Source organism: Chlorocebus sabaeus, chromosome 7 (genome assembly GCF_047675955.1).
Source record: "Chlorocebus sabaeus isolate Y175 chromosome 7, mChlSab1.0.hap1, whole genome shotgun sequence".
Classification (NCBI taxonomy): Eukaryota; Metazoa; Chordata; class Mammalia; order Primates; family Cercopithecidae; genus Chlorocebus; species Chlorocebus sabaeus.
The window spans coordinates 1,772,633-1,793,148 of NC_132910.1; the positions used below are offsets into that span (position 1 = coordinate 1,772,633).

The 20,516-nt window shown below is 37.1% G+C and overlaps 1 protein-coding gene across 2 annotated transcripts in view; it reads right to left on the reverse strand.

Moving 5' to 3' along the window:
* STAP1 (signal transducing adaptor family member 1) overlaps window positions 1–15,805 on the reverse strand; it is a 49,467-nt gene extending 33,662 nt beyond the window's left edge. The window contains exons 1-2 of one of the 2 annotated variants that reach the window (XM_007998579.3): window positions 15,603–15,805; window positions 3,153–3,224 (exon numbers count right to left, since the gene is read on the reverse strand). In XM_007998579.3, coding sequence (XP_007996770.1) covers window positions 3,153–3,224; window positions 15,603–15,722 — 192 coding nt within the window. In that variant the 5' untranslated portion in view covers window positions 15,723–15,805. The remainder of the gene's footprint in view (window positions 1–3,152; window positions 3,225–15,602) is intronic. The other variant, XM_073017324.1, reaches the window with a different exon arrangement.
* Between the last annotated feature and the right edge of the window lie 4,711 nt (window positions 15,806–20,516).

A 20,516-nucleotide genomic window follows, 5' to 3' on the forward strand; every position in this document is an offset into this window, starting at 1 on the left:
CAGGCTTGCCTTCTAGTAGTAGAAAGAACCACCCGTAGTAAGTCTAGTAGGGTTTTTATGATATATATATTTTTACTAAATTAGCCTCATTCTTGAGTTCTTTTTATCTTCTTACATTTCTTTCAACTGTGCCCAATATAACTTATTTTACTGTATATTTGTAAGTCTTATTTTTCTGAGTAAAGTAGGACATAAAAATAGATATGTAATTTTTTTCCAAAGCTATTTCTATATTGATGAGGTTGAGAGTAAGTTTGAGTTGGCCTAGTTATTTTCAATTTAACCATTCCACAATGTATACTTTAAAATATCATGTACATAATAAACAATTTTATATGCCAATTTTAAAAATAAATAAATTTTTAAAATGGAAGGAGAGTCACAAGGGAAGAAAGAATCTAAAATTAAACAAATATTTTTTCTGAGGGGTTGTCTAGATCGAGCTCAGTGAGTTTTGCTGTAACGAAGGAGGAAGCAACAGAGGAAGAGGAAGCAGTTAGATGGAGTGCAGTAGCCTGATCCATTGATTAGAGGAAAGGAAGTCATATCTTTTTGTTATTATTTGTATCTTGTGAAGAGGCTTAAAGGTCATCTGTCTAACCTCACTGACATCTGATGGCATCTCTGCCAGGGTATCCTTTCATTAGTCATCCAGTCTGTGTTCAAACATCTCTAACATGGAACTCATGCCTCCTAAGCCCCTCTGCCTACTAGCCAGTTTTTTCTTGTATTAAGCCACAGTTTTCCTCCAATTTTCATCCATTGCTCCTAATCTCTTCTTTCTGGAGTAACATGAAACAAATTCAGTGACCCTTTCACACGACTTCCTGACAGCCTTTCAAATATTTAAAGGCAGCTTTAAATTCTTCCCTTTTGTAAGATAAAAATCTACACTTCTCACCTTGTCTATCCCAGTGCCTTCTTCTGAGACTATCACTTTAAGAAGTTCCCAAAAGGTCTGTATGCTCTTAACAAAAATTGGTAGATGGGCAATTCTGAGTCATTTCATTATAATAATCTCTTCATGGCATGGTGATGAAGAAGGCTGCCTTAGGAGAAGACCTGGACTGTACCTTTCATATTTCCTGTCTGACCTTGTACAATTTCTTAATCTTTAAACTTCACTAATCTCATCTGTAAAGCCAGAATTAAAATAGCACCCATTCTGCAGAGTTATGAGAATTAAATTAGACAATGCATGTAAAATGCCTGAATGCTTACTATGTGCCAGCTACTGTCTTAGGTCCTTACATGTGCTATCTCATTTAGTTATTTTGAGAACCTTATAAAATAGACTACTATTTTTATTCTAATTTTAGAGATTTGAAGACTGTGTTGGAGATCTTTTGTTTGCCCTTTTAGATTCACTTTTATTCCTTCACCACCCAACACTCTGCATCTGGAGAGAGACCTGTATGGACAACATCAAGGAGCTCCGTACCCTTTGAGTTCCTATTGGGTTGGACCACTGGAGAACAGTGGCAGGAGATCAGAAGAATGAGGGTGGATATTTATTACCCTGCGCAGTTGCTCCCTCAATCAAAGATCATACTCTCCTCAAGGCAGTCATCTCCATACAATTCTCACTACTTTCCCACTCTTTGCTCTCAATCCTAGATGTGGTAATGGACACTGTTGCTAGCCTCAGGATTTTGTACTATCTTTGTAATTTTCCTACACCCTGTTCACTGCTTTGCATATTTTTTAAAACTTTATTAAATTCTCTTCAAATTGCCCAATTTGAGATGTCTTCTGTTTCCTACCAGTTTCCTGTCTGATAACACTGAGACACAGAGAGGTCAGTAACTGGCCCAAGATTCTGCAGTTAACAGTGGCAGGGCTAGGACAAACACCCAGGCAGGCTGTCAGAAGAGACCAGGCTCTCGATTACTAAGCTTTTCTGCCTCTTGCCATGTAGTAAGTGAGCAACAATTGTTAGCTCTCTCACTTACTGTGCATTAGAAAAGGTTAGAATGAAAGCTTTTTTATATTTACGGACATCAGTGGGAAATTGGAATGCACAAAAGAGGAATTAATTTTGTAAAATTTATTATGGCATTTGAAAACATTCTACATTACACAGGTTATTTTTCTGTCTCTTTCATTAGATGTTGGCTTCTAATAATGATGTTCTAAGAAGTGTGGGCTACTATATCCAGATCCAGAATGTTTATATTTAATCAAGTTACTGGCTCAGAAAATCTCTTATAAATATAGTGTTCCAAGGTAGGTAAGCATTTGCCACTAAAATACTATATCTTATTCCTGGAAAAACTGAAACATACAATCAGAATTTGAAATTAATATGAATAAATAAATCTCAGAATCCCTTTATTGTTATTCTCATGTTTAAGCCCTTAGAAGTCCTGCTTTGTGAAATATGTTTTTGTCTTTTCAGAAAACTTAAATAGTGGCTTTGCATGCTCTGGAGATCATTTTCTTCCTTTCCAATTATAAATGCATGCTGGCTGGGGGCAGTGGCTCAAGCCTGTAATCCCAGCACTTTGGGAGGCCGAGACGGGCGGATCACGAGGTCAGGAGATCGAGACCATCCTGGCTAACACGGTGAAACCCCATCTCTACTAAAAAATACAAAAAACTAGCCGGGCGAGGTGGTGGGTGCTTGTAGTCCCAGCTACTCGGGAGACTGAGGCAGGAGAATGGCATAAACCCGGGAGGCGGCGCTTGCAGTGAGCTGAGATCCAGCCACTGCACCCAAGCCTGGGCGACAGAGGGAGACTCCATCTCAAAAAAATAAATAAATAAAAGTAAATAAAAATAAAATAAAATAAATGCGTGCTACAGCAAGATAAAAAATGGGAGAAATTGAAGCTATCACTTGGTATTAAGCAATATATGTGGAGATGTCTTGTTAAAAATTTTCACTTTTTAACTAAGTTTAATTATCAGAATCAGAAAGAAAAGAATGAAAAGTAAAAAACATGAGTCAATATCTTCTTCTGAATTGCCCAGGAAAATTTGCTATTGTTCCTGTCATCATTGATGGCCTTCACAGATTTAAACTTTCTTTTTTGAATTAATTTTACCAGAGCATCTTTATTCTTGGATGACAGAAAATGCAAAATGAATAATATGCTATGTAACAAGGTTGTATTGGGAAACAATGGAATCAGCTGAACGTGTTTACTTACTATTGTACTCTTTTTGTCGGTATAAAAGAAAAGTGTAGTTCCTCTCAACTCTGTCCAGTAATGCTCATACTCCTGTGGGAAAGAAATCATAAGCCTTATTTCATTAGTGTATATTCAACTATTTTTCTAATAATATTACTCTTTGTGACTTTCTTAATTGCTTGTGTGATATAAGAAGACTTCTTTATCTTGTATAATTCTAATTTTTATAGCTTAATTTTACATTTAATTCTTTTCGTTTTTTTGAGATAGGTTCTGTGGTCTCAATATGTCACCCAGGCTGGACTCTCCAACTCCTGGGCTCAAGGAATTCTTCTGCCTCAGGTTCCCCTCCAAGTAGCTGGGACTACAGGCATATGCCACCATGCCTGGCTTAAGCTTAACATTTAATTTCCTTCCTTCCTCCCTCCCTCCTTCCTTTTCTTTTCTTTTCTTTTCTTTTCTTTTCTTTTCTTTTCTTTTCTTTTCTTTTCTTTTCTTTTCTTTTCTTTTCTTTTCCTTCCTTTCCTTTCCTTTCCTTTCCTTTCCTTTCCTTTCTGTCTTTTTCTCTTTTCCTCTTTCCTCTTTTCTTTTCTTTTCTTTTCTTTTCTTTCTTTTCTTTCTTTTCTTTCTTTTTTCTGAGTCTGGCTCTGTCACCCAGGCTGGAGTGTAGTGGTACAATCATGGCTCACTGCAGCCTTGAACTCCTGGGCTCAAGCAATCCTCCCACTACAACCTCCAGAGTAGCTAGGACTACAGGCCCATGCTACCACTTGATTAAATCATTCTCAAATTTATTTTAGTGTAAAGTTTCAGATAAGGATATACAATCATGTGCCACAAGAAGATCTTTTAGTCAATGACAAATTGCCTATATGACAGTGGTCCCATAAGATACAATGGCACTGAAAAATTCCTATCAACTGTCATGATGTTGTAGCTCAATGCATGACTCAGGTGTTTGTGGTGATGATGGCAAACAAACCTACTGCATTTCCAGTCAAACAAAAATATAGGACATATAATTATGTACAGTAAATAATACTTGTTAATGATTAATAAATGACTATATTACTGGTTTAGGTACTTATTACACCATACTTTTAATCATTGTTTTAGAGTGTACTACTTCTACTTTGAAAAAACATAACTAACTATGAAGCAGCCTCAAGCGCATTCTTCAGGAGGTATTCCTAAAGAGGACATTGCTATTATAGAGATGACAGCTCCATGCATGTTATTACCCCAAAGGCCATCCACTGGGGCTGGGCATGGTGGCTCACGCCATAATCCCAACACTTTGGGAGGCTGAGGTGGGCGACTCCCTTGACGCCAGGAGTTCCAGACCAGCCTGAACAACATGGCAAAACCCCGTCTGTATCTAAAAATACAAAAATTAGCCAGGTATTGTGATGTGCACCTGTAATCCCAACTACTCAGGAGACTGAGGCAGGAGAATCACTTGAACCCAGGAGGCAGAGGTTGCAATGAGCCGAGATCATGCAACTGCACTCCAGCCTGGACGACAGAGCGAGATTCCATCACAAAAGAAAAAAAAAAAAAAAAAAAAGAATAAGATATGAAGGTGGAAGACAATGATAATCTTGACCCTGTGTAGGCCTAGGCTAATGTATGTGTTTATGTCTTAGTTTTAAACAAAAAGCCTAAAAAGTAAAAAAATAAAATAAAGAATTTTAAAAATATAAAAAGCTTATAGAATAAGGATATAAAGAAAGAAAATATTTTTGTAGAGCTGTACAATGTGTTTTTGTTTTAAGGCAATGTTACTACAAAAGAGTCAAAAAGTGACAAAAGTTTATAAAGTAAAATAGTTACCGTAAGCTAAGATGAATTTGTTAATGAAGAAAGAAAAATGTTTTTTATAAACTTAATGTAGCCTGAGTGTACAGTGTTCATAAAGTCTACAGTAGTACCTGGTGATATTCTAGGCCTTCAGATTTACTCACCGCTCACTCACTGACTTACCCAGAGAGACTACCAGTCCTGCAAGCTCCATTTGTGGTAAGTGCCCTATACAGGTATACCATTTTTTCTTTTATACCACATTTTTACTCTCTTTTGCTATGTTTAGATAAACAAATACTTCCCTTTGTGTTACAACTGCCTACAGTATTTAATACAATAACATGCTATACAGGTTTGTAGCCAAGAAGCAATAGGCTATATCATATAGCCTAGGTGTGTAACAGGCTGTACCATCTATGGTTGCATAAGTATACTCTGTGATGTTCACACAATGATGAAATCACCTAACAATGCATTTCTGAGAATGTGTCCCCATTGTTAAGTGACTCATGACTGTAATTTGATTTGTGATTAAATAGTTCATTTTCTAAAACTTTCCTCATTGATTTAGGACTTTTTATGCAATTTCAGTGGAAGCTTACACATGTCAGATGGACCAATGAAGGGCCCAGGATAGGAAAAGCATATAATATCTACCTTCTAGGACAGATGAAAGAATTTAATGAATTAATACATGTAAAGCACTTAGCAGAGTACATGGCTCATAGTTGGGGTTCAATAAATAGTACATATTATTGACAGATCAAGAAAAGGTGAGAAATTAATAATTTAACACCATCAAAGCTGAACTTTAAAATCCAAATCTTATTCATGTGGTGAATATTTAATTATTAATACATTCATATTACTCTGAATTCTACAGAAATATGACTTTTGAAGTTTAAAGTACGTAAATAACCTAGTCAAACTCCCATTTCATTCAAGTGAATTTATTTAAATAAATACAAAGAGTGACTATATTACAAAAGAATGGCAAGTAAGTTTTAAAAATAAAATCCTTTCACATCTAAAGATTTACCTTCATATGCGACTTTTTCCAAAAGTGTGTTTTAAAAAATTCCAATTATTTTAATAAACATGTTAATCATTCCTTCCTTTATGGTTTGATAAGCTGATGTTTTACAACTTATTGAACCATCATGACATATATTGGTGATTAGTATAAGAAAGTTATATAAAGGGTTCTCTTTTATTGTGCATGTGAAGATACTTTGTTTTATGGTATTTTGTGTCTCTTCAATATTGACATATCCTTTATGTTTTTTAACCAGTATGTTTGTCAGCTCTTCAGAATTTATATGCTTATTTTCTCAAATAGTGACAACTCTATAACTCAATCTTGCTTTTAATTCCCTGGCTACCAGGAAGCTCAAGATTAAATTCATTTTGAACTACAATCACCTTTTTTTCCTTATGTTTTTGGTAGAATTCTTTTCTTTCTTTGTCTTCATGGCTAATAAGATAGTATATCAGTTAGCTTCTCCCATGTAACAAGTCACCCTATAACTTAGTGGACTAAAATAAGCAAATTATTTCTCTTTCTCACCATTCTGTGGTTGGCTGATGACCTTTCTGATCTGGGCTTGCTTGGCTATGGCTGAATAGTCTAAGGTGGCCTCACTTACTTGTCTAGAGTCTTAGCTGGGAAGGCAGGAATGACGAGGAAGAGACGGACAACTGGAGTCTCACTCTATCTGCTCTCTTATCCAGTCATCTAGCCTAGACTTGACACAGGCTGGCAAAAGGATTCCCAGGAAAAAGAGAGAGCAAAACTCAATGGGCAAGCTTATTCTAAGCCTCTGCTTGTGTCACATTTACCAACACATGTCACATAACCCAATCCAGATTCAAAGGGTAGAAATTTATTGTTTGCTGTAAGTTCAATTTTTAAAAAATAGAATAAAGATTAGAGAAATAGATTCAGCCTCTTTGTAGGATGAGCAGAAAAGTCATATTTCAAAGAGAGGTACATACGGTAAGACTTGAACAAATTGGTAGTGTGACTGCAGCAGTCAACCTCAGGGGCACATTGGAATTTGGGACAATATATCTTTGTTCAAGCCCTGCTGTGTTTTCACTCTGTCCTCCCCCAGGTTGAGAACTGCTTATAACATGTAATGAACCTGCTGATGCCTCTTGAACCAAGAACAAATTACCATTGAAAAGAACAGTTCAAAAGGGCATATGACTGGAGGATCAGCCAATAAATGGTCCTCAAAGAAGCAGTTATAAAACTAGGCAAAGGGATTCTCTCTCTTGTCTGAAATTGAGATACCCAATATATACCTGACACATCTCAGAGTCAAGAAGTTGAATAGGACAAGAAAACACATCTAATTTCAACCCCATCCAAAGTCTTTTCTTTCCTTCTTTTTATATAGGATGTAAAGTGTTATTGCTATAACAGTATCCCTTTACCTGTCTTTCTACCACCTTCTTATACTTTCTAATCTATTAATCTACTCTATTTTTGTTTCATTTTATTTTTTGATGGAAGTCTCACTTACTCTGTTGCCCAGGCTAGAGTGCAGTGACATGATCTTGGCTCACTCAACCTGCTCCCCTCTGGGTTCAAGTGATTCTCCTACCTCAGCCTCCCCAGTAGCTAGGACTACAGGCATGTGCCATCATGCCTGGCTGATTTTTATATTTTTAGTAGAGATGGAGTTTCACCATGTTGGGCAGGCTGGTCTCTAACACCTGACCTCAAGTGATCTGCCCACTTCAAACTCCCAAAGTGCTGGGATTACAGGCATGAGCCACCGTGTCCAGCCTACTTTCTTATCTATTCTGCTCAGTGTGGCCAGGGTGAATTATCTCCTTTGCAGAGAGTAGGACTGAGTATGTAATAGGTGTGTTTGGGAGGCAGCAAGCTCAACTCAGCCCCTTCCTGTTCTCTCTCAGCTCAGTCTACCAGGAGAGAGGGAGTATACTGCTGTGTTCCCTGCCATGTGGTAAAAGGCCTCCAAGAGGTTCAGGCTTGTGGTTCTTAATCTGAGTCAGTGACTTGTTGTAGCTCAAAGATATCCAAATCTGGAGTAACATATTAGCACAGCTTTGGCCTTAAATCTAAACTACACATTGATAATTTGTCAATAATAAAAGTAACTAACTGATCTTCATTTGTGTGATTTCTGTGACTGGCTGGCTTCAAACTTGGGAGAAGAAAAATTCTAATAAAAGAGTATATAAAAAATGGAAAGAGAGGGAAGAGAGCCAGGCGCAGTGGCTCATGCCTGTCATCCCAGCACTTTGGGAGGTTGAGGCGGGCAGATCGCCTGAGGTCAGGAGTTCGAGGCCAGCCTTGCCAACGTGGTGAATCCTTGTATCTATAAAAATATGAAAATTAGCCGGAGTAGTGGTAGACACCTGTAATCCTAGCTACTCGGGAGGCTGAGACAGGAGGCTCTCTTGAACCCAGGAGGTGGAGGTTGCAGTGAGCAGAGATCACGCCACTGCACTCTAGCCTGGGTGACAGAGCAAGACTCTGTCTAGAAAAAAAAAAAAAAAGAATAAAAAAGCAGTTGGGTTTGGGGGAAGAGAAGTGGGTGTGACTGCCTATGGAGCTTCTTTTTGAAATTATGAAAATGTTGTGAAATTAGATAACTGGTGATGGTTGTATAAGTTTGTGAATATATCAAAAGACCCTGAATAATAATAATAATTATTGTGTCTCCTATATGAGAGTTCACTTTAAGGGACCAAAAATAGGAGTACCCCATAAACACAACCCCACCTCCTGCTATTCCTCCATAGGGTTGTTAAATAATTGAATGGACTAATAATGTATGTATGTAAAGCACCTAAGACCTGGGACATAGCAAGTATTTAATAAATGTTAGACATTTTAAAAAAAGAAAAGAAAAAGAAGAGCATTGCCTCAACACTCACATTATTGGTAAGAACTTTGCATTTTTTATTAGTCACATAATACTTCTTCCATGTGGTGCTTTGTATGTGTGGGTGTGATAGCAGTATCTAAAAATTTCTAACATAGGTCTCTTTCAATGAAAATATGTATGAGAAGGAGGAAATATTTTGTAAATCAGAATAATGAAACTTGTTGTCATTCCTATGTAAAATCACCCTTTCGTGTTTTCTCAAATAAAGAGATTTAAAAATCCATTGAGAAATCTGACTTGAGAAGTTGCTAATATATACTAGCACTATGATCAGACAGCCGTTCTGTAAAAACCATACGGGAGTGACTAGTTTGTTTCACTCTATTAAAAAATACTTGAACTTTCTCAGATCTGACTTATAATTACATAACAAAACAATTAAAATTTGTCTTGCAAGTTGGTTTGTTTCTTTGCTTATCAGACCAACTCTTTTTAAGGCTTCCCCACCCTGCGTTAATGGTAAACCTCTACAATGAAAGGAGTAAATCAAGGCTATCCTGTTTTTTGGAGCTAGGAAGCGGGTGAGGAAGAGTGCAGGAGGAGATGGGAATGTAGAGAATGCATATTGTTCCGAGAACTTTATCATCTGTGTAGTTTGTTTGTTTTGAGATGGAGTTTCCTTCTGTCTTTTGTCACCCAGGGTAGAATGCAGTGGTGTGATTTCGATCTCTGCTCACTGAAACCTCCGCCTCCCAGGTTGAAGCCATTCTCCCACCTCAGCCTCCCAAGTAGCTGGGATTACAGGCATACACTACCATGCCTGGCTAATTTTTGTGTTTTTAATAGAGACAATTTCACCGTGTTGGCCAGGCTGGTCTCGAACTCCTGACCTCACATGATCCGCCCACCTCAGCCTCCCAAAGTGTCATTTGTGTAATTTTACTAAAGTATGGCTTCTAAGATCTAGTCCACCTCCAGGACTGTATGATTCCTGGAGGAAAAAAATAAAAGAGAAAACCCTGAGGTCAAAGCCTACCACTCTGTTCATCTTCCTAATCAGCCTCATAAGTACAGTATTACCCTGCCATAAGGTATAAAAACTAGCATTACTGATAACCAGTAAAGGTTTATTGAATTCCCTCTGTATGCACATACAGACCTCCATTATACTACTAAAAAAAATTATAGAGGTATTCAGTCTCAAAAGAACGATATGAATTGGATAGAGTTAAATAGGGAAAAATGGGAGTTTTATGGGTAAGCAAACATACATAGTTGTGGAAAGGATTAAGGATTTATTAAATGGGGGGAAAAACAAGTATAAAGGCACTGAGTTGAAAGCAAAGGCAGCCCTTTAGGAAAAGTAAGGTTACAAATAGCATTAGACTCTGTGAACTGCAAACACAGCTGCAAACCTAAGGACAGACCAAACTGGTATTCAGTATGCAGAGACTTACAGGTCACAGTCTTGATTTCATTTCTGATAAGATGTTATAAATACACATATAAGCTGAGTCATTTATAAATATCAATCTCTATAAAAAACATCTAGGTACCTATTCATATGTAGAGAAATACTTAAAAATTTAAAAAAATAATTTGGAAGGACATATCTCTGGAATGAAGCACAAACTTCTTTTTTTTAAACAATCATTTTGTGTTAAATTACTGACATAAGAAAAGAGACTAAAATAAGACTTCTGAATTTATCACTAGCTTAACTAGGAAACCTACAATCAAATGGAATTAGAACTTGAGTTTGAGAAGCAGCATAGTCAAGTGCATCACAATCAAATCCAAGCTAGCCTCCTTAATGGAAGAGGAACCTTGAATAAACTCTGTGGCCAGAACTCACTCATTTGTTTGTTTGGGGTTGTTTTAGGGAGACAGGGTCTCGCTCTGTTGCTCAGGCTGGGGTGCAGTGGTGCAATCATGCTCACTGCAGCCTCGAACTCCAGGGCTCAAGTGATCCTACCACTTCAGCCTCCCGAGTAGTTGGGAATACAGGGTGTGCCACCATGCCCGGCTAATTTTTTGATTTTGTAGAAATGGGGTTTCGCTATGTTGCCTAGGCTGATCTCCAACTCCTGGCCTCAAGCAATCCTCCTGCCTTGGCCTCCATAAGTGCTGGGATTACAGGCATGAGCCAGCATGCCCCACCTACTCACTCATTTGTGAAGTGAATAAAATAATTTCTACCCAGAAGAGTTACTGTAAGGATCAGAGTGACAGAACACTAAAAGCTTAGAATGGTATCTATTGTATGTTATACCTCAAAAGGTTGTACTCATTATTGTATAGTCCACTTAGTCATTGGAGCAACCTATTCAGCTATGCAAGAGAGTAATTATTCTTTTCAGAAAGGAGGGAACAGATTTAAAAATGTGAAGGAATAGCCCAAATTCTACAATTGGGCTGATACTTTTATCTCTTGACTCCCCAGTGCTCTTTTCTCATTAATATAACTAGCAAAAATGAATTAACTAGCAAAAATGAATTACAATGCAAGCTCCAGTTAAGTTTCTCTTTCCCTCTCCCCAATAAAAAGCTCTCATTCTTTCTTTTTTTGTGAGCAAGTAAAGTACATTTACCTAAGGAATAACGTTGCATAGTGGTCTCCAAAATGGGATGCATAAATTCCAAAGGTGTGCAAGATGATCCATTGGGAGAGAAAATTTTAGAATATTTAATTATATTTTATGTTTCTTAATTCATTTTTTATATATATTAATTTACATGGAGTAATAGTATGGGACTATATATGTTTATAATTTCTAAATGAATCAGTATTCTCATATTAAGGATCTGTGCTCAAAATGTTTCCCTGAAAGGAGTGTGTTATTTTAAAATTCGGAGATTACTGCCATAGAGAACTGTGTGTGAGCCCAACTTAGACAGCCCTAAAAAATTTCCTTTTTTTTTTTTTCGAATTTCGCTCTGTCACCCAGGCTGGAGTGCAGTGGCACGATCTTGGCTCACCGCAACCTCTGCCTCCCGAGTTCAAGCGATTCTCCTGCCTCAGCCTTCCCAATAGCTGAGATTACAGGCGTGTGCCACCACACCCAGTTAATTTTTGTGTTTTTAGTAGAGACGGAGTTTCACTAAATGAATTAGAGGTGAGTAGATTAGTCAGAGGAATACGATTTTGATATAGTTATGATGACTCCATGCTTATGTTCATGTTAGTAAGACGTATTACACACACTGTTTTTGTTGTTGTTTTGAGAGGGAGTCTTGCTCTGTTGCCCAGGTTGGAGTGCAGTGGCGTGATCTCGGCTCACTGCAAGCTCCGCCTCCCAGGTTCACGCCATTCTACTGCCTCAGCCTCCCCAGCAGCTGGGACTACAGGCTCCTGCCGCCACGCCCAGCTAATTTTTTTGTATTTTTAGTAGAGATGGGGTTTCACCGTGTTAGCCAGGATGGTCTCGGTCTCCTGACCTCGTGATCCACCTGCCTCAGCCTCCCAAAGTGCTGGGATTACAGGCGTGAGCCACCACGCCCGGTCAACACACACAGTTTTTTTTTTTTTTTTTTTTTTTTTTTTTTTTTTTTTTTTTAAACTTTAGCACATCATAGATTGAAGGAATTACGAGACATTGCCCAAACGCTCTCATTTTCTTTTTCTTTTTTCTTTCTTCCTTTCTTTTCTTTTCTTTTCTTTTTTTTTTTTTTTAAGACAGAGTCTCGCTCTGTTGCCAGACTAGAGTGCAGTGGTGTGATCTCGGCTCACTGCAACCTCTGCCTCCCGGGTTCAAGTGATTCTCCTGCCTCAGCCTCCCTAGTAGCTGGAACCACAGGCATGTGCCACCACACCCAGCTAATTTTTGTATTTTTAGTAGAGACGGGGTTTCACCATGTTGACCAGGTTGGTCTCGATCTCCTGACCTCATGATCTGCCTGCCTGGGCCTCCCAGAGTGCTGGGATTACAGGCATGAGCCATGGCGCCTGGCCCACCCAAACTCTCTCTTATTTTCAAACGGTCCCAGAAAAAATGAGCAATTTTCCCATTTGTAAGAACTGTGAGGCCATTGGTATTCCACTGTGGCATTTAATAGTTTTTATTATCAAATACATCTTCCTGGTTAATCCGGAATCCTAGTGGTGTGGTTTAAATAAATCTTCTCACATTATCTTTTCCATAAAGATTATGTGTTTTTCATGGGTTCTTGACCTCAGATTTAGAAACCTTCTAGAATTGCATGCAAAATGGTATATGTTGGTACATTTTCCTGGGGAAAAGCTCTTTAAATACTTAAAAGTGCCCCACAAAAAAATGGCTAAGAAACACCTCTCAACATTTAATGCCTTTATAGACCAGTTACTCTTCAGTTATATTTTTTCTAGTTTAAATGTTCTGAATGACTTTGGCAGAGACCCAACTTTACATTCTGCAGAGCCTCTCAACTTCCTCCAGCCAATCAGCTCCGAAGATTACTTGGCTATATACCTTTGGCTCACCTTCTGTTCAAAGATTCCCTGGCACTTTGCTGTCAATTGCTTGGAAATTCCACTTATTTTCCTTAGATTTTTCTCATAGCTACTATTTTCAAGTACTCTATCACCATGCTCACTCTCCTTTGAGCCGTATTACTTGTAGACCTCAAACTAATTTTAAAACATGAATAAGAATATGGTAAGTGATGAAAGGGTAAGAAAATGAATCTAACCTTTAGTGTGAGCCGGTGTTTTACATATGCTATCCCTGAAACCACAGCATAAGTAGGCATTGTTGTCATCCTCTTGCTCTCTTCCCTGACATACAAGTAAAAGGTACTTTGTAGCCTAACTCAGTGGCCCACACCTGTAATTCTAGCACGTTGGGAGGCCAAGGTGGGCAGGTTGCTTGAGCCCAGGAGTTTGAGACCAACCTGAACAACGTGATGAAACCCTGTCTCTATAAACAATACCAACATTAGCTGGGTGTGGTACGTGCTTGTAGTCCCAACTACTCAGGAGGCTGAGGCAGGAGAATCACCAGAGCCGGGGATGTTGAGGCTGCATGACTAGTGATTGCACCACAGCATTCCAGCTTGGGCAACAGAGGAGACACTGCCACACACACACACACACACACACACACAAAAATACTTTATTATAAATTCAAATAGAAACACAAGTTAATTTCATTGGAAATATTTATGCCTATGGTTATTCATTCTGCTTCAAATAATGCTTTCTAAGAGAAGGTAAAGAGTAGAAATTCAGTAAGGAAGACATCATTCCTACTGTATTAAGCCTCTTGAAAATAAAATCTTTGTGTTTTTTCATATTCTCCAGAAATAAAAGTGATGCTTGGTGCATAGAAGGCACACAATAAATGCTGAGTAAATAAATTGCTTGAACACCTACTGTGTCCCAGAATGTGCCTTAGGAGGCAAGTAGCAAGTAGTGTACTCTCTATCTTAAGATATAGTTGAAGAAACAGTCTCAAGGAGATTGAGTAACTTGCACAAGATAACGAGCAGTAAGTGGCAAAACCATCAGATAAAGACACTCTAAAATTCTTATTCTTTCTGCTAGCCATACCAATGATGTGCCTTCTTAAGCATTTAAAAAAAAACTGCTATCATAAACAGTTATTACAAACACCTTGGAAAACATTCAGTGAACAACCAAATTTAAATTACAAATTAGGTTTTTTTTTTTTTTCTCTCAACTTCCCTTTCCTGGCAAAGTGTGACTATGTGGCTTACCTGTGGTGACAAGGTTGAATTTACATTAAAAGCATGTAGGAACAACCTGAAAATATTCTAATATAACTGAAAGATAATTATTTATGCATGTTTAACATCCATAACAGAATACAAATTACCATGTCTTTACTCTCAAATAGTAAATGATCTGATTATATATGTAAGAAATATGAATATGCTATTACAGATTTTTCATATATATAATTTTTCCATAAGTATTCATAAATCCTCAGAAAATATATTTTATCATCATTAAACATTTCTGATGGAATTTCTGAAAACCTTAAAATTTTTCTAGTTTTAGTCAATATACAATTTCATAAAATTTGACCTAAGTTAATTATTTTTTCTTTAATAACAGGCAATTTTGGGCTCATTTCTCTAATTAATTTCAAGTCATCCATAATTACTATTTTAAAAGTAATAATTTTAACTAACTATAAGTTTTAATTATTACATTTAAAAATACAGAATGATTCATGGATTTTCTTAGAGCAAAGGTATTTGTGTAGCTTAGTGTACTTAATATCCACAGTAGTACCCCAAAAATTAAAAGCCACTATCTTGAATAGTATTTTAGAACACATAACACTATATAATGTTAAACAGTACGAACTTTGTCATTTTAACAATTTTTACAAAAGCCATTTTTAATAATTTGATCATTATAAACTTCAAATGACTGAGAACAGCAGCAGGTTTAATTTCAATAATGATATCATTTTATCTTAATGGTACATCTCATCATTGAAGCATAGCAATAAATTGTGGAGAAAATACAGGAAACATTTTATCTCCCAAGCTAAAATCTTCTGTGATATTTAAATTCTTTGGAATTCTTTGGAAATTTAGCTTATTTAACTTTTTATATTAGTGCCTTAATATTACAACCTGTGTTATTATACATATTATATATTCATAGACATACAGGTTTAAGCCAGACATTGTATTTAAATTATGAAAAATTGGAATCATTTCTGAGCTCAAAGAAGAGAAGCTGATTTAATTTCAACAGAAACAAGGGGGTCTCAACACATCACATCACCATGAAATAAATATTAAATTAAAAGAGAAGTCTTAAGTTTAACATTATCATGTATAGACTCACCCGGTATCCTGACCTCTTGACTAATAAAAAACCTTCAAAGTACAAAGGTAGAGCAGTAATCTTTAACCTTTCCTGGAAGATCCTGCGAGGGGCTGGTTTTGGGGGCTTCTTAGCCATCATACCCCTCTCTTTGGTGTGTGGTTTGGTTTCTCGTCTCAAACAAAATGAAATCCTCCTTGTGTGAGAGGAAAAGGCAACTGTTCAAAGAGGAAGTCCCAAATTGCTTTTTAACCACCAACAGGAGACAGACACACACACACACACACACACACACACACTCGTTTTTTTCCATTACTTTTTGTGAGGTAAGAAAGAACAGGTGTAATCTGACTTTTAGAGAGCAATCTCTGGGTAATCTACATGTGCTTAGATTTAAAGCAGCAAAATAAACAGAAGATTAACATCACCAAAGATGAAAGAAACAGGTGTAGAGATTGTGAACTTTAGGGGAGACATCAAGAACATAGTTATTCTTTCTACATTTGTTTTTGTTTATTGCTGTCCATTTTTATTTGCAGAAGACATGACTTGAATAAACTCTGCTTCATTAAAAATTGCTTCATAGAATAATTTTATTAGTACTATTTCTGTTGGTTAAATACTTAAGGGCCAAGTTTTGTGTAAATAAAAAAAATAGTTCTATCTCGTGCCCATTTGATGCTTCACTAAATATAAACCACAGTTATGGGAACATGGAATATGGAATATTTTTCTTTTTTTATTTTTTATTTTTGCCAGTAGGTATTCCAAGTACATGAGTTCACAATGATATTTAGTACTGTGTTTTGAATGTGTCCTCCAAAGTTTGTGTGTTAGAAACTTAATCCCCAATGCAACAGTGTTTAGAAATAGGACCTTTAGAAGGGGATTAAGTCATGAGGCATCTGCCCTCATGAATGAATTAATGAATTAATGCTGTGAGAGTGGGTTTCTTTCTCTTTTTTCAGAGGCAGGGTCTTGCTGTGTTGCCCAGGCTGGAATACACTGATGCAATCACAGCTCACTACAGACTTGACTTCTCAGGCTCAAACAATCCTCACATATCAGCCTCCCAAGTAGCTGGGACTACAGGGCAAGTGCCACCACTTCTAGCCAACTTTTTCATTTTTTGTATAGACAGTATCTCCCTATGTTGCCCAGGTTGGTCTCGAACTCTTGGGCTCAAGCGATTCTCCTGCTGTGGCCTCCCAAAGTGCTGGGATTACAGGTGTGAGCCATTGCACCTGGCCTGGAAGTGGGTTTTTTATAAAATCAAGTTTGGCACTTTCTCGCATGCTATCACCCTCTCTTACTCTTCTATCTTCTGCCATGGAATGATGTCGTGTGAAGGTCCTCATCAGATGCTGGCCATGCTCTTTGACTTCCAGCCTCCAGAACCATGAGCTAAATACATTTCTGTTCATTATAAATTACCAGTCTGTGGGTATTCTGTTACAGCAACACAAAGTGGATATTCTGTTACAGCAACATATTTTGTCTAAGATATTTGGCAAAAAAATATCTGGCAGAGAAAGCTGTAAGTTTTCAAACTTTTATTTTGTTCTTTGTGCTTTCTGAGCTGCAGACCATTGATACTATGATTCATGGATGGAGTTCCCACAGTTATCTAGTGAGATTTATAAAGCTATACTGGGGCCAAAGTGCACTCAATGGTTGCATGTAGGAAATGGTCCTTAAGAGATTGGATTTGACCTAGCACAGTGCAGGAAATGATAGGAGAAAAGAATATTAGAAGGAATTTTGATTTGTCTTACAGGGGTCCTAAGAATTTCTACCATGGCCTATTTCACACTCAGTATTTCAGAACTACTCTAGATTTAAAACAGCCTGGGCCCAGTGAGACCAGCCTATTATTAGAAATCAGAGCAAGCCAGGAGTCTTCAGTCTGATTCTCCTTTCCTAATGGAGAGACTGCATGGTTTTCTCCACCAGTGTGGGTCCCACTGATCCTGCAGCTGTAGATATGAGATGCCAAATTGTCTACAAAGTAAGGTAGAACAATACAGACTGATTATCAGTAAGTTAGAGGAGAGTGTTCAGATGTATTATCAAAATGAAAACAGTTAGAGACAGAAATAGGGGGTTGAAGATCCAAAATTACTGCTTTGCTTTTATAAGTTTAGATCTGCTTCTTGCTACCCAACCTTCAAATAATAAAATGTAAGTCCATCTTAATTTTTTGAGACAAAAACCATAACTATTTTTTAGTTTCAGTATACTAAGAAAGTGACTTGAGTAACAGGAAAACCTCCTGATTGAATATATGACCTAATCCACTTTCTTGGCAGCTGTTAGTTGTTGTAATACAGGGGGGAAGTGAAAGGAAGGATTAAGAATTGAAAAATGAAAAGAAGCAGCAAGGATAGAGAAAGACAGAATGCTGGGAATCATCAGTGATTACGCACTGACTTTATGGCCAGAAAGTTTCATAGGCAAGAGAAAATAATAACTCTAGAAAAATGTAAAGAGGAGTTTCTGTTGTTGTCAAATAAGCACTTGGTTATGTTTTTTTGCCTTTAAAAAAATAAGCAACAATTTAAAAATAGCTAATCAGACACGGTAAGTTACTTTGGTCTACTGATTTATACATCAAATTTGTTTTTAATATACCAAGAATCTCCCTAAAAAAGACTACAAAATGCAAAAATCTTGCTTAAACAATATTAACCAGTTAGTCTTGTCTGCAATTACTAGTGTCATTGTACCCCTGCACCATTACAATGGAAATCCTCTTACAGATATCTCAAGTCTTAGGCAGTGAATAATAAATTTGTAGATAAGGAAATATAGTAGAAAATATGTTTGGACATAGGGCTGAAGCTAATTTTGCTACTAACCGGCTCTTGAGACCTTGAACAAACCACTTGACTTCTCTGGTATCATAGCTTCCTCACCTATACAATGAGGCAAAGGACTACATGACTTATTGTCTGAAGAGTTGCAAAAGGCTTTTAAGTGGTCTCCTAGTTTCCACTCTTTTTCTTCTCCAATTCATTTAAAATTCAGCCTAATCAAGATACTCCCCTACTGAAAAGACTTTAATGGATTTTCCTTGCTTTTGAGATTTCTTTTTAAAATTTTTTCATTGAACACTAAATATTTATTGAATACCAACAATGGGCTCAAGCATGGCACACTGGTCCTTCATAGCAGGGCCCTTTTAAATAATAACTCCTCAAAATACCCTTTGCTCTGGTAATTTCATTTATTCTCAGTTGCCTGAATACCCTATGATCTTCCCTATCTCCTCATACCTTTTCAGTCACTGTACTCTGCTTAGATGCCCCTCCTTCCCTTTGTTTATATGGTAATGTCCTACTCATCCTTCATGACCCAGGCTGAATCCATCCTTAATTCTGAAGATTTCCTAATTTCCTGAATCTTTCTACACCCTCCCCCCCCACACAAAAAAAGGTTATTACTCTCATTTCTGCTTTCCCAACGCACTTTGTATGATTTCTTTTTTATAGCATTTGTCCTGTTGTAGTTATTTGTACACATTCAGTATCAACAAGAAACAGTTTTTCCAAGGGAAAGATTGTGTTGAAGTAGGGGTTGGTTATAAGTAGATTTCAATATCATTTATTTACTGAATAGCTTCCAGATAAAAAATATGATTCTAGTTTGGAGAATTATTAGCTTCCATTGTGACAGGAGTTTCCTTTTTTCTGATATATGTGACCATTGGTTGACATATGATTCTTGTGTTGCCTTGTAGAATAATCATGTTACTATTAAACTATTGGAGCCCAATATTATAGCCATCGGTAGCATCTGTGTCACAGAAGGTTGTTATAAATCAGGTTTTATGGCAAATATAACTTCATGACTTTGGGTAAAGTATAACATTTAACTCATATAAACCAAAATGTCAGTGATCTATTGAGTCCTCTACGTTATAATGTCATTTGAGTAAAAATCCACATTTTTTACAATAATTGAGGATCTCTAAAATACTTTTCTATCCATTTATTGGTACTGAATCAATCAAGTCTGAATAGGAGGCTCCAACTCTGCTCTAGTATTTCCACATTTCTGACCTTTGTTTTACTTAATATTTATTGATGATTTATCGCCATATGCATTATAATTTGCATTAGTATATTTCGAAGATATTTTAATTGAATGAATTTATTTTTATAACTCATACCTGAAGAATACAGCTTTAATTTTAACCACTGCATGAAATGCTTATAGCTTATCAATGGCTGGTATGAATCCAATACCATCTTTATTATGAGTAAATTTTTTATTACTATTGATAGAATTAAGCCACATTTTCTTTTTCTTTTCTTTTTTTGAGACTGAGTCTTGCTCTGTCGCCCAGGCTGGAGTGCAGTGGCACGATCTCAGCTCATTGCCACCTCTGCCCCCTGGATTCACACCATTCTCCTGCCTCAGCTCCTGAGTAGCTGGGACTACAGGTGCTCACCACCACACCTGGCTAATTTTTTGTATTTTTAGTAGATACGAGGTTTCTCCATGTTGGTCAGGCTGGTCTCGAACTCCTGACCTTAAATGATCCATCCGCCTTGGCCTCCCAAAGCGCTGGGATTTATAGGCATTAGCCACCACACCCAGACAAGCAGCATTTTCAGTGGAGAAAATGCACATTGTAATACCACAACTCCAGAGATTATCAGACATACAATATGAAGTTTCCTACTCCTTTGCCTGAGACATAGTGAGCCATTGTTACTCAGAAAATGTTTCCTGTAAGTCTTTTGAAACAGAAAAAAAAGGTGGGCAATCATTGTTACAGAAGTGATATTAGTAGCTCTGTCAGAACAGTTTAATTTGCTAACCCTTATAATTTTCAGTGCAAAGAGTTGCAGCTGGGCTGATAAGAGCCTTTCCTAGTTACGTATTTTCAAACTACTTTTGTAGTGGAAAATATCACTTTTATTACTGAGA